This window comes from Macaca fascicularis, chromosome 10 (genome assembly GCF_037993035.2).
Source record: "Macaca fascicularis isolate 582-1 chromosome 10, T2T-MFA8v1.1".
NCBI classification, from domain to species: Eukaryota; Metazoa; Chordata; class Mammalia; order Primates; family Cercopithecidae; genus Macaca; species Macaca fascicularis.
The window spans coordinates 70,588,404-70,602,483 of record NC_088384.1 but is presented as its reverse complement, the minus strand read 5'-3'; the positions used below and the strand labels follow the sequence as shown (position 1 = coordinate 70,602,483).

The 14,080-nt window shown below is 41.6% G+C and overlaps 1 protein-coding gene across 1 annotated transcript in view; it reads right to left on the bottom strand.

Moving 5' to 3' along the window:
- Positions 1 to 1,044: 1,044 nt before the first annotated feature.
- The window catches only part of LOC123567067 (uncharacterized), a 37,419-nt gene continuing 24,383 nt past the window's right edge, over positions 1,045 to 14,080 (bottom strand). Inside the window, exon 5 of the mRNA XM_065522742.1 lies at positions 1,045 to 1,757. Within this exon, the coding sequence (XP_065378814.1) occupies positions 1,717 to 1,757 (41 nt within the window). The 3' untranslated portion in view covers positions 1,045 to 1,716. The remainder of the gene's footprint in view (positions 1,758 to 14,080) is intronic.

The following is a 14,080-nucleotide window of genomic DNA, read 5'->3' as shown; positions in this document are numbered from 1 at the left end:
TGTTACTGAAATCTAATGGATAGAGGCCAGGGATGCTGCTAAACCCCCTACAATGCACAGAACAGCCCCCATAACAAGAATAATCTGGTCCCAAAAGTCAGTGATGCCACAGTTGAGAAACTGCTCTAGACGGTAGAGGTTAAGATCTTGGTATCAGGGCTCATAGATCTAAGTGTATGCTGTTGCCCCTGCTAGATCTTGAAGACTCAGTTTCCTCATCTGAAAACAAATATTGATCTCACAAGGTTGTTAAAAGAGCTTTGTGAGGTAATAGAGGTGGAGGTAAGACGCTTAGCACAGTGCCTAGCGGATAGTAAGTGCCCATAAAGTGCTGATCATTATTGCTATTATTATATTTATATATCCTTATATATACTGTTTTGGAAGGAATTTTACAACTATTTTTATGTACAGAAAACTCAATAGTGTACATTTAATTCAGTTTAGTGGCAAGTCTGTATCCTTTGCCATTTCCAGCTTGGCAATGTGAGCCATGGATTTTGGGCCTGGGACATTGCTTCCCCTGAGATGATGGATCTCATCATATTTGTTGTTGTAATTGGTCTTGGTAGCTTCCACCAGCTTAGACAAAACTCCTTGGTCTTCTAAGTTAACCTGCATGAAGGTGACAATAGCACAGGTCATCTTGTGGACCAGACGTCCCGTTCTTGCCTTCCCTTTGTTAATGCAGTAAGGGACTCTCATCTTTCAACACAAGGTAGGTGGGAAGTGTTTTATATACTCTGAATAATAATAAATCTTTACTTTCTTCTAAGGGTTAACCTCTTAAGTACTCAGTTTCTTTATCTAAAATAAAAAGGGGGAATTTGGTCAGTGATGTTTAAGCTTAGCTCAAGGAAGTAAAGAGACTTAGTGGCAATATTTCTTTCTCCCCCTTCCCAGATATTTCTTCCCAGGGGTGATGGGAGACGGGGAGCCAGTGAGCGAAGATAGGAATCTCCAGCTCCAATTCAGATAAATCGGCTCAGCTTTTATCTGTTTTACTTTTGCTTTGAGTCAGGCTTTAAAAAAAACTTTGAAAAATTATTGAAGTAAAAGATTCATTCCAACAAAACATTTGACAATTTAAGATAGTTTCAACATTTGTAAGCTGAAATAAATATCTGAACCGTTTGAATAAGGTATAAAATATTCAGGACATCTTTTTCCATGGAACTTTAACAGGTTTTCATGTGACACATAATAAATCCAGACAGAGAACGATCTCATTAAAATTGAGTCTGGAAGAGGTGTTCTTTGTCTGGATTTTCCCAGTCTTGGCCAATATCTTGAGTCTTATATTCATTCAGGAACCACCTCATTCATATATCCATGTATAAACACACATGCAATCGTTCCTTAACACATGGATTTGTTGTCTGGGGTGAGAAATCTGTGCCTTACGTTAGGCAAACTTACATATCAATAAACAGAAAGTCCTACATTGGGTCTTGACACACATCTCCAGTCCTTAACCAGGGAGAAGGGGGGTGGTCAGAGATGTGCTCTGGGACTGAGCTGGACTTCTTGAGCATTTTCCACGACGCTCTGGTCTCACAGTTTGTGTGTCCTGCAAGTTGTTTGTGTTGCTCATTTTCCATATCGGGGTTGTGCCTGTAGCTCCAGGAAGGACTAACTGCAGAGGCTGGCCACTCTGTCTCTTTGGAGGGACAATTGTTCTGCTTGAGGGGCTGCATCTTCTCGATGTGCAATGGTCTAACGAGCCCCTTCTGGGAACAATCTCCTCTGCCTGAAAACTGAACAGAAAAAGAACCATACATTTGTACAGAACCTGACACCCCTAGGCAGCTACATTAAATACCTTCCTGGCAATATTTGCTTAGAGTGTCTTTGCAGTGGCCTCATGCATCATGTCTGCGGGTGGCCTGCCCTTCATAGGTGCAGGACTGGGGCAAGAATACAAATGGAGGCCATCAGCTTATGGTCTGTCCCGTTCTCTTCTTAGCACTGACTCCATCTTTGTGCATGTACGTATGGACACTTCAGCCTACAAGTTCAAGCCCCATCCATATTCTGTGCAAAAAACCAGCCCGTGGCCTCTCTTTGGGCCTAGGGGTGTGTAACCTAGCACGGTTACCCTTGAGAGGGAGGCTCCAGGAAAGAGGTCTGTGCAGACCTTGGAAATGGGTTGAGAGCTGTTTGGATAAGAAATTACAGGGTCCCGAAGCCTGAATGAAGGCACGGGGTCTCTGGATGATCATGTCCCCTGAACTCAGCACACTTCTACTTTCTGAGGAGTGATATCCCTGGAAAAGGGCCAGAACAGAGCCTTCTAAAGCACAAGGTCCAGGGCAAGGGATCCTCTCTGCTGGGCCCAAGGATGGTACTGCATTCCAAAAGTGAGATCATGTGTACCTATTTTCTGCTGTTTACCTAACTCATTCAATAACACCACAGTGAAATCTTTGTTCTTTTTTATGTCTGTATAACCTGTCACGATATATATGACAGTTAATTTTATGTGTAAACTTGACTGGGTCACAAGGATCTAGATATATGGTCAAACATTTTTCTGGGTTTGTCTGTGAGAGTGTTTCTGGATGAGATTAACATTTGAATCGGTAATCTCAGTAAAGCAGATGGCTCTCTCCAATGTTGAGTAGGCCTCATCCAACCTGTTGGAGGCCTGAATAGAAGAAAAAGGAGTAGTAAGAGAGAATTTGCTCTTTCTGCCTGTCTTTAAGGTGGGACATGGATCTTCTCTTGCCCTTGGACTAGGACTTACACCCTCAGCTCTGCTGATCCTAGGCCTTTATATTTGGACTGGAACTTACCTTCTCAATTCTCCTGGTTCTCAAGTCTTCAGACTCAGATTGGAGCTGCACCACTGTATTTCCTGGGTCTTCTGCTTGCAGAGAGCAGATCATGGAACTTCTTAGCCTCCATAATTACTTGAGCCAATTCCTTATAGTCTATTTATCTATCTATCTATCTATCTATCTATCTATCTATCTATCTATCTATCTATCTATCTGGGTCTGTTTTCACACTGTTCTAAAGAACTGCGTGAGACTGGGTAATTTATAAACAAAAGGTTTAATTGACTCACAGTTGCACGTGACTGGGGAGGTCTCAGGAAACTCACAATCATGGTGGAAGGCAAAGGGGAAGCAGGCACCTTCTTCACAAGGGGGCGGGAGAGAGAGAGAAGGGAAATTGCCACTTTGAAACCATCAGATCATGTGAGACCTCCCTCACTATCACAAGAACAGCATGGAGAAACTGCTTCCATGATTAAATCACCTCCCACCAGGTCTCTCCCTTGACACATGGGGATTATAATTCAAGACAAGATTTAGATGGGGTCACAGAGCCAAACAATATCTCTGTCAATCTATCTATCTATCTATCTATCTATCTATCTATCTATCTATCTATCCATCCTATTGGTTCTGTTTCTCTGGAGAACCTTGTCTAATACAGTATTGGTGTATCATAATTTAGCCAACCATTTCTCTTAATGAATATTGACTTTGTGTCCAAGTTGTAGCTATGAACAATGCTACTATAAATATGTCTGCACATATCATGATGTTATTTCCATAGGAAACATTTCCAGGAGTGCAACTGCTACATCAAAAATATATAATTTGAACTGTAATGGATGCTGCCAAATGGTCAACAAACATATGAAAAGATACTAAATACGCCAAATCCTCAGGGAGATGCAAATTCAGTTAACAACAAGACATTACACCCATCACATGGAAAATTGTAAGGAAGCGCGAAAACATCGATATCACTTTGGGGAAAAGTATAGTCTCATGCATGGTTGATGGAAATATGAAGTGCACCAGGCTTCCTGGAAGGCAGTTTAGAGCTTATTTATAGGGTCACAAAAATAAAACAGAAGTTCCTCTTCTTTTCATATTTCTTTCCATTTCTGTCAAACTAATACATACACGATGACACTATGAACTCACTCCCTCTTAGATTATTCCCTCTGAAGAATTATGGGCCTTGTGAGTTTCAGCAAATCTCTCGGGGACTCCTAGCACCTTGTCTCCTGGCTATGGCTGAAGTTGCTTATCTTGGACACAACATGCTGAAGTGGAAGTGAGGGGCTGTTCAGGAATGAAAGGAGACCCACCCAGTAAGCACTGTGGAAAGCCTCCCTTTACTTGGATTAGTGAGTTTTCTGTTCAGAGAACCCCAAATTAAGCTATCTCTAAAGTCTCTATCTGGAAATGCAGAAACCCATGATTCCTTTCCTGAGGACTTTCCCCAGCTAAGAAATTTCTAACCATAATTTAATGAAGACCTGTGTTTTCCTCTGGGTCAAACAGGCTGCTAGGAGCCTTGGCACCCCCTTCCTGGAAACACTATTGATTTTCAGCATGGTTGATAAAACAGAGAGATAAAAGGCCCAATTTCTCTTTTTATGATGGATATGACCAATTAGCTATAAATGTCAAGTATCCACAACTTAATTAATTCCAGTTCATTTAACTACTGTAATTAGATTTTTCCCCCAAACAAAGCAACAGTATGTTTTCGAAGGTCATAGACTAATACTATAGTGAATACGGCTGAAAGACCTGCACTTTGGATGGAAAGTAACTGATGGTTGGCTAGTGCCTGTGGGGAAATAGACCACACAATATAAAAAATAATTGGCAGGCTGATTAATAGAGCTTGTTTGAAATATATACATAATACATCTTTGATTAATAGCACCAATGAGCACTTGAACTTAAACCTTTAAAATTTTTAGACATTTTTTAATTTAATGGAAAGACTAGAAAAAAAAATCTGATTGGAGTTTGAGTCAGATGGTCCAACGAGAAACCAGAATCCCAATTAGCGAGGAATGTCTCTTTTGTTTGAGAAAAGCAACTTAAACAGTCATATTCTATTGTATAAATCAAGTTCTCCAGGGGATAATATGGGTAGGAAGAGATTTAATCCAGGAAGGGTTAACCTGTTTGCCTTAAAAAATCAAAAGCTTCAGAAAGTTTGAAGAGTTTGGTAGTAGACGCTGGGGTTGGAAGAGGTGTTTGGCGGGTATTTCTATGAAGGTTAGAGAAAGGGAGACCCAAACTATACGGGTGGTGGCAGCAAGAATGTGCAGAAGGTGAGAGGACTTCCTCAAGGAGTGAGTGTGGTCAAATAACTTCCATATGGAGATGTCTGGACTTCCCCAAGCAGTGAGTGTTGTCAAATAACTTACACGCGGAGACGTCTGTTACTCAATTTTGTTTTCTGTATTTCCTTCTGCCACCATTTCCCCAAGAGTCCAGTTAAAGTCTTCCAAATGGAACTGGCTTGTGACAGTGGTGCCTGGAGGACAGGAAGAAGCAGGCTTGCCCTGAAGTATCCAGCCTGGACTGAAGTCGTGTAGCAGGAAGATGACCGCTGTGGGCACCAGGAGGAGCTGGGTGGAGTAGCAAGAGTGGAGAAGGAAAAGCACACAGAAGGGGGGAGCACTCCAGTAAAAAGAATGGCTCTCCAGCACCTTTCAGAGGGAACTGGCCAGGATCTGGATCTCTGTTAGTGCGTAGAATGGGGCACAGGATTTTTTTCATATCTTTTTAAATGGACTCATTCCCTTTCATTTGCCAGTTTTCAAAATGATGCATTGGTTCACTTGCATCCGCCAATGGAGTCCCAGGAATTATTATAAACTTATGTATTAATTCTTTTTCAATTATTATGAATGCAGATATTTAAATGCACTTGTTACATTTCTTTTTTTTGTTTTGAGATGGAGTCTCGCTCCATCGCCTAGGCTGGAGTGCAGTGGTGCGATCTGGGCTCACTATAACCTCCGCCTCCCAGATTCAAACGATTCTCTTGCCTCAGCCTCCCAAGTAAGCTGGGATTACAGGCATGTGCCATCATGCTCAGCTAATTTTTGTATTTTCAGTGGAGATGGGGTTTTGCCATGTTGACCAGGCTGGTCTTGAACTCCTGGCCTCAGGTGATCCGCCCACCTTGGCCTCCCAAAATGTTGGCATTACAGGTGTGAGCTACTGCGCCTGACCCACTTGTTACATTTCAACCTTTTGCAGTTATTACTTTTTTTTTTTTTTTTTGAGACAAGGTCTCTCTCTGTCACACAGGCTGTATTGCAGTGGCATGATCAGGGCTCTCGGCAGCCTTAAACTCCCAGGCTCAAGCAATCCTCCTGCCTCAGCCTCCTGAGAAACTGTGATTATAAGTGAATGCCGCCATGCTTGGCTAGTTATCTGTAACAGTGCTCAGATTGTCCCATCTGTGGCCTAAAGGAGCCTCTTCAAGTTTCACAAGCCATCTTTTATTAATAATATATAAAAAAAGGGTAACTGTAAAAGCCCAGAAGTCTCAAGGATATTGAGGCAGCAGACAATTTGTTTGCCTTATTTTTCTGTAAACTGAAATTCTGGCTATTTTTTACCAGCATTTCCCTTCAACTCTCTTCTTTCAAAACTAGAGCACTTGGCCTTCATTCACACATCTTATCAATTCATAGGAAATCCATGACTCAGTTTTCTTTATGTGTCTTTGTTAAGTGCCTACCATGCTCCCAGGCTGTGCTGGGCAATGCTCCCTTCTCCGTGGATTTCGACTTTCATTTTCTGATGTTGTGTTGTTTGTGCAGGCAGTCACAGCAGTGACATTCTCCACATGTAGATCGGAACATCCAAATGAGAACTGATACATCAGATTAAATTGGGTGAGGCATCAACAGTAAAAGCCATGGTGAAAGGTAATCAGTCTTCAATAGTTTGGGTAATGCTTTCTTCCTGAAATGGCTTGCTGTGATTGATTTATAAGGGAACTTCATTCTTGCCGGGAGTTTCCAAGCATGGGTAATTGGGTTCATGGCCCATGACCAGAGTAGACAAATGGAGATGCCACTGTTGATGGCATTGCTGGCCATGGTATAACTGTGATTAAAGCCATAACAGCTGAGTAGCATTTCTTCTCCTTAACTACCCTAGCTTTTTATAAATGTGGCCACCTGAGCTGCATTCTGAGCTCTCAAGACGAGTCATGTTTTGGATTTTCAGAAAGCTTTTCTCCAAACTCTTCTTGGATTTTCAGGAAGAATATCTGTCTGCCATGGTACCCACTTTCTCCTATGATCGGGGCCATGATGTCTTTCTGAGGCAGATTGGAAGAATCAATTCAAAGCGGTTGGAGCACAACGAGGTCTTCAGTGAAGACAATGACTTCCTACCCTAATTTTCTTTTATTTCTGCGACCTGTTCAATGTCCACCACAATGGCCCTGAGTGGAGACGAGAGACTGTTTGAAACATTCTCTCTCATCATTGGTATAGAAAGTATAGAGTCAGACCAGTTTGAATATTGGCTCTAGCACTTGTTAATTGCATAAACTGGGGCATTGTCTTATGTTGGGTTCTTTCTAAAGTAGACTTATAGAAAAAGTTTTGAAGGCAAGTCATTTACTTGGGAAGTGATTCTAAGAAACACTGGTGGCCAGATGCGGTGGCTCATGTCTGCAATCCCAGCACTTTGGGAGGCCAAGGCAGGCGGATCACAAGGTTAGGAGTTTGAGACCAGCCTAACCAACATGGTGAAACCCCATCTCTACTAAAAATACAAAAAATAGCCGAGAGTGGTTGCATGCGCCTGTAATCCCAGCTACTCGGAAGGCTGAGACAGGAGAATCGCTTGAACCTGGGAGGTGGCAGTTGCAGTGAGCCGAGATCGTGCCACTGCACTCCAGCCTGGGTGACAGAGTGAGACTCTATCAAGAAAAAAAAAAGAAGCAGCAGCAGCACTGGTATGGGGGTGTGGAAGTGAGACAGGAAGGGAAGGAGGCCTACAGAGATCTGTTAATGAGCAGTTCACTCCTGTGGCAACTGGGGTTCACTCCTGCTGAGGAACTCTGGGAGGCCCTGCCTCAGTGTTATTTCATATAGTAGTAAGCTACCCAGGTGTTTTACTCTACTCTGCTCTGTGTGTGGGCTGGGCTTGCTTTTGAAGCCAGAAAAAGCCCCTGGCAGAGGGTAACAGGCACTTGGCATAGGAAGCCCCTGGCTTGTAGGTAGATGGGGAAATGTGAATGGTGAGTCTGTTACACACATGTTATGCCACATCTCTAAGCTTTGGTTTTCTCATGTGAAAAATGGAGATAATATGAGCTACTTCTTGGGGTTTTTAGGAAGGTTCAAAAGCTAATGTGAAGCGAAGAGGCCTTGCATGTAGCACTCAAAGTAGGCACTTCGTATGTATTTCTTTCATTTTTCCATGTGAATACTTCATTGTTATAATAGCAAATAGTCATACAAACAGGCTTTGTTTTACAGGATTGGGTGGCAGGAGGAAGCGAGGAGGGAGCAGTGGGTGGACACTAGGTGAAGCAGTGTGGACGAATACTAGTAAAAGCATCAGGCATAGTATTGTATACTCATCCATGGGGACCCTTCCATGTATTCACACACAAAGAGAAGATGTCTGCAGTTTCTCCCCAAAGTTTTCCCAATGGCACCCCTTTAGTATAATATTCAATGTGTTTCAAAAGTGAAATTGCTGCCTGGGTTTTTAAAAGAGAATCTTTGCTTTGTGATTAGGCAGCAGAATGTGAGTAATTTGTACCAATATATCTCCTTTCATTCTTCAAAAATTAAGTACTTTCTTTCATTAACTCACCACATTCCGTGCTTCCTTTTAGGAAGGAAAAACCTTCCATCGATGTGTGAGATGGCTCACGCTGTCCTTGCTTCGTCCATTTCACAGTTGGAGAGACAACGACCAGAAGTGTATGAACCTCTTTCTGGAAAATCCAGGTTCCAGTTACAACAATTTTAGTCCTCACGAAACTGTACTATTTCGGGCCTCACAGAAGAAAATGAGAATGTTGTACTGTATTCTAAAATTGGGCGGTGATAAATGAATTACACATGGCGTTGAATCTCCTCTTGGCAAGGAAGTGAGGCAGAGCAGCTTGAATGCATATGTGGGGAGGTGGGGTTGTGCTGTATCCTTTTTGTTCTGTTCTGTTTTTATTACATGTACATGAGGATCTGTATGAGTGTGTTTGTCTGGTGAATGGCCACAGCTAGAGAATAACTAGGATTAGTAGACCTAGCTAATTATGTCTCTTTTTGTTCTTACCTCAAGATTAATGTATGAGTCAGGATTGGCTAGCCTATGCCAAAATAACAGATAGCCTAAATTTCTAAATTTAATTTAGCCCCTAAATTTCTATAGCTTCCACCAACAAAAGTTAATTCTTGCTCTTTCTCCATGTCCATCAGGGGTCAGTTGGGAAATAAACTGTGCTTCTGTGTAGTTCTCCCTGCAGAACTCAGGCTGACTGACAGCCTTTATCTGGAATGCTTCCAGTAACGACAAGAAGAATGAAGCTTTGGAGGGATTCCCAGCAATGATTAAGTGCTCAACATGCAGGTGACATACATCATTTGTGCTCAGAGCTCATTGTCCATAATTGGCCATGTGTTCCCAATCAACCAGAAGAGCTTTAAGAAGTGCAGTGTTAACAGGTGCCCAGGAGAGAAGGAGAATTAGAATATGTGGTGAGCAGCAGTAATGACCGCGACAATTTGAGTTAACGTTAGACAGCTTAGAGTCCTAATGACTTTTCTGCTTTTATCTAGAAATACTCCCACTTCAAAGACATATTATCACCATATTCAAGATATAAAATGTCAATCACTTATATCTGGACCGGCACTGCCCAGTGAAACTTTCTGTGGTAATGGAAATTTTCTTTGCATTGTCCACCACAGAAGCCACCAGCCACATATAGTATTTGAGCTCTTGAATGTGGTTAGGGTAAGTGAGAAACTAACTTTTAAAATTTTTATTCAACTTCAATAAATTTAGATTTGAATAGTCATTATTGGCCAATACAGTTCTAGATCACTGAAGTCACACGGTAGATTTGTTTTTTGTCCGTCAGCAATAGTAACAATGTCACCTAAGCCCTTATATTTGTACTATATTCTGTAGTTTTCAAAATGCTTTTATATATACTTCTCATCTCATTGGATTCTTCCAACATGCCTAGAGGGTATACAAGGCAGGTGGTATTGTAATGCCCATTTTATAGATATGAAAACAAAGATGCAGAGACATTGATTTGCTCATGATAATGGGACAATTAGTGGTGTGGGGACTAGAAACTAAAAGTCTAGGCTAGTTATGCCTTGTTTGACGTTATACACCCTGCTCAGCACCAGGCTTGTCTCACAAAAAATATTTGACCCAACACTTGAAAAATTCCACAAACATTAACACAAACTTACATTTCTTTCCTTTGAAGCACTTATTTCTATAAGCGCTTGTATAGCATTTATTTTTAATATTACTCCATGTTAAACATAGACTAGGCTTATGTTAATCATATTTTTTCTTGAATATAAACTGTCATACTGACAGTTTAATATATGAATTTCCTTTTCTCCAAGTAAATTTCTCCAGAGCTCCATAAATTCTGGAAATTTTCCTTCTTTGGCAACTTCTTCAGTGTCCAGTAGGGTCACCAACTGTCCCAGTTAGCCTGAGACTGAGAAATTTCCTGGGATACAGATGTTCAATACCAAGGCCAGGACAGTCCCAGGCAAACTGGGACAGTTGGTCACCCAGGTGCCCAGCACAAAGCTGTATTCCTGGTTTGAATTGAACAGAATATTAAAGTTGCAAAGATGTGTTTCAATCACAGCCCTTACCATAGTCACCTGAGAATTGCAGGCACTCCATAAATAATTTTATGACGAAAATGAAGGGTAATAAATTCTGGATAGGCTTTCGTATGTCCGAATAGCAAACTGAGCAAGTGAATTTTTTTAAGGAACCGTGTGATGTCAGCACATCTCTTTTCTTATATTTCCATGTCTAGTTTGAATGATATTTCTGTTAAGAGTAAAGAAAAATTATGCATTGCTGATCTTGGATAGAGCAGGTCTTGTTAATGGCAGGAGTTCACAGATGCATGGCTGTGCACGCACATGCAAACACACTATCAAATGATGGACTTCTCAAAAGCTTCCATTGACTTAAGATAGCTATTCTAAAGTTCAAATGCCTATTATTAAACTTTCTGATGTTCCTTTCATTCCTTGAAATAACCACAACCTTCTGTGTCTCTGGGGAACATGGCCAAGCTCTTGCTGTGTGGATTTTCCAAGCCTCCGCTCTTACAAGCAGGCCCAGGGCTTTGATTTTGATCTGTGGCTTTGGGGCGGAGGACTCTTCCTCTATTGTGTCTTGAGCCTTTGAATGCTTCAGTCACTACAGCATATTGATTTTCTCAACTTCTTCAAATGAGAAGGTGCCTTTTGAATAGCAATAAGGTAGCTCTTGACACACCTCCCGAATAACAATCTCCTTCTGTATCTGTGTATAGAATAGCGATGCCTCCTTGACTGCTGATTATTACAACAGGCAGCTTTGTTGTAGTTCACATCACTGTCACCTGACAAACTTCATGATGCCCTCAGGTTGCCCACACTTTACCCAATAGATGTGTTTTTGAAAAGCTGGGGTTTAAACTATTTATGCAAATCAAATGCTTCTGGTAATATATCTGCGTGGATGTTGTAAAAGAGAATGCATGCAAGGTGGAGAGGGATCCATCCAAGTGATTCGCCCCTCTCGCCAGCGGCTGAGATCCTGTGACTCTAGGTTCCTTTAATTCTATAGTTTATTGATAATTTTAGATAGTTTTCACTTTCACTCCTGAGTGATCTTCAATTAGCAATGGTTCCTAAAGTTTTATTTTTAGTTTAGATTTATTCCTAGGGTTTAGATTTATTCCTTGGCAATGCCTAGAAGAGGGCCACAGTTCGCAAGGGTGTCATTCACACACATAGATGGAAATACCTTGAGTGTATTGCCTGCCATGAAGTTGGTAGAAGCCGAAGCATCTTCCTTGAGTCTTCTTGACCCATTCCTACTGTCTATGAACATAAATATAGATTTGGGTGAGGGAATGAGAAGAAAATCAGGGCACCTTTGGCCCAGGCCATGCACAAGGTATAGTCAGAGTGGAATTTTCCAGCAAAATGGGTCCAAGGAGTTGAACTGAGGAATAAAATCAAGGCCCATTAAAGAGACCACACGTTTTCAGTTTGGCATTTAAGCATTTGTAATCATCATGCCAACCTTCCTCTGAGGTCAGTGGATGTCCAGGGTATACCCCAAACTAAATGAACCAGAATCAGTGGGGTGGGACCCAGATATCAGTATTTTAAAAAATTACCCAGGTGTTGAGAGGCCGAGGCGGGCGGATCACAAGGTCAGGAGATCGAGACCATTCTGGCTAACCCAGTGAAACCCCGTCTCTACTAAAACAAAACAAAACAAAAAAAAAACTAGCTGGGCGGGATGGCGGGCGCCTGTAGTCCCAGCTACTCGGGAGGCTGAGGCAGGAGAATGGCATAAACCCGGGAGGCGGAGCTTGCAGTGAGCTGAGATCCGGCCACTGCACTCCAGCCTGGGCGACAGAGTGAGACTCCGTCTCAAAGAAAAAAAAAAAAAAAAAAAAAAAAAATTACCCAGGTGTGCAGGCAGGTCTGAGAATCACTTCTGAGTAAAAGATGGTAAAATAGTCTGAGTTTCTGGAGAAAAGCCAGCATACTCTATGGTATGGTGGAAAGACTGTAGAGATAGCTGCCAGTAATGGGATTTTCTTTTGGGCTTGGTGTTTTATTTCTAATCCTCACAACAATGGCATGAGATAGATATTCACATTAGGTCCACCTTATGTACCTTTTCACATTTCCTCAGTTTCAAATTTCTCTCCATGGAGACTCTTGCTGCCATTACCATTAAGTTATCTCGTGCTAATCCATGAATGTGTTCTTGCCAACTCATCACGGTTGCCCTACCCTGGGAGTGTGAAGATAGTGTGTTCCACGCCCTGGACTTGGGATTGTGACCTCAACCCTTTGCTGCTGCTGTGCCTCCTCTGTGATTGAATGACTGCCTGTGTCCTTTTGTGGTCTGCTCATTAATTCACCCCCTTGTATTTGCTCTCCTTCTATGCCTCTCTCACCTTTCTTTCCTCCTCACTCTTACTGCCCTGGGATTGGAACCCACAGTAAAATGTTAAAAGGAATATTTGTCACATGTTTTATTTCTGAAAGGGCCCAAGCTAAGACAGTATAATTATACAATAAATGCTGATCTGTCAATTTCCAAAGTGCATGTCCTTTTTATTATTTTCCTTCTTTGCTGCCTTCTAGGAAAAAGAACTGGATCCTAACTTCTGCTTTGCCAGTAACTTGTAATATAATCTTAGGCAAGTCATTTGCCTTCCCTAAACCTCAGTTTTCTCATCTATAGAATGAGAGGGTTAGACTGTCAGTCTGAAATTTTTGGATTCTATGGACACTTTGAACAGTTGAATGAAGCCTATGGATCCTTTTTCACAATGATGTTTTAAAATGCACTGAAATATACTTGTTAAGGTATTATATATGTATGTATACATCATAAAATGGTTTCTATTTCAATCTAGACAACACCTAGCATAAAATATTTTTGATACGGTAATATATGTGTTTCTGTACTCATGTATTAAATAGCCACTTATTTAATAACTATGATAATAGTTCTGTAGTGATGAGAATAAACGGTATTTCAAGATGATGATGAGAAAGCAGCCCTGGAAGCAGCTAGGCTGTAATGATCCAGTTGAAATAAAAAAGACTCACAAAATATAAATGATAATCAGATAAGTTCACTGTGTGACCATAATTTACGTAAGATGAAGACAAGGATATTTTCTAGAGCCACAAACAACCTTCCTCTTAAAACTGATACAAGTGACTGCTGCTTCTTGATCAGTTACAGCCCTCACCTTGCTTTAATAAAAATTACCTAGACACCCAATCACTGAATGACTTCCCTTTATAGTACCCAGTTCAAAACCCGTCCCTGTCCCGCTCCTTAAGACCTCCTGGAAGCACTCACAAGAAGCACAGTCCCACAAGAATCCCACTCTAACTCCTCCTTGCCCTGACATCCCATGGCTCCCCTGGCTTGGTCTGCCCTTCAGTGCAGCCTCCTAAATACACCTAAACGTTTGGACCATGGTTGTGTTCCTGGTGGGCTTTGATGGTGGGCTTTAATTTCTGCAACAA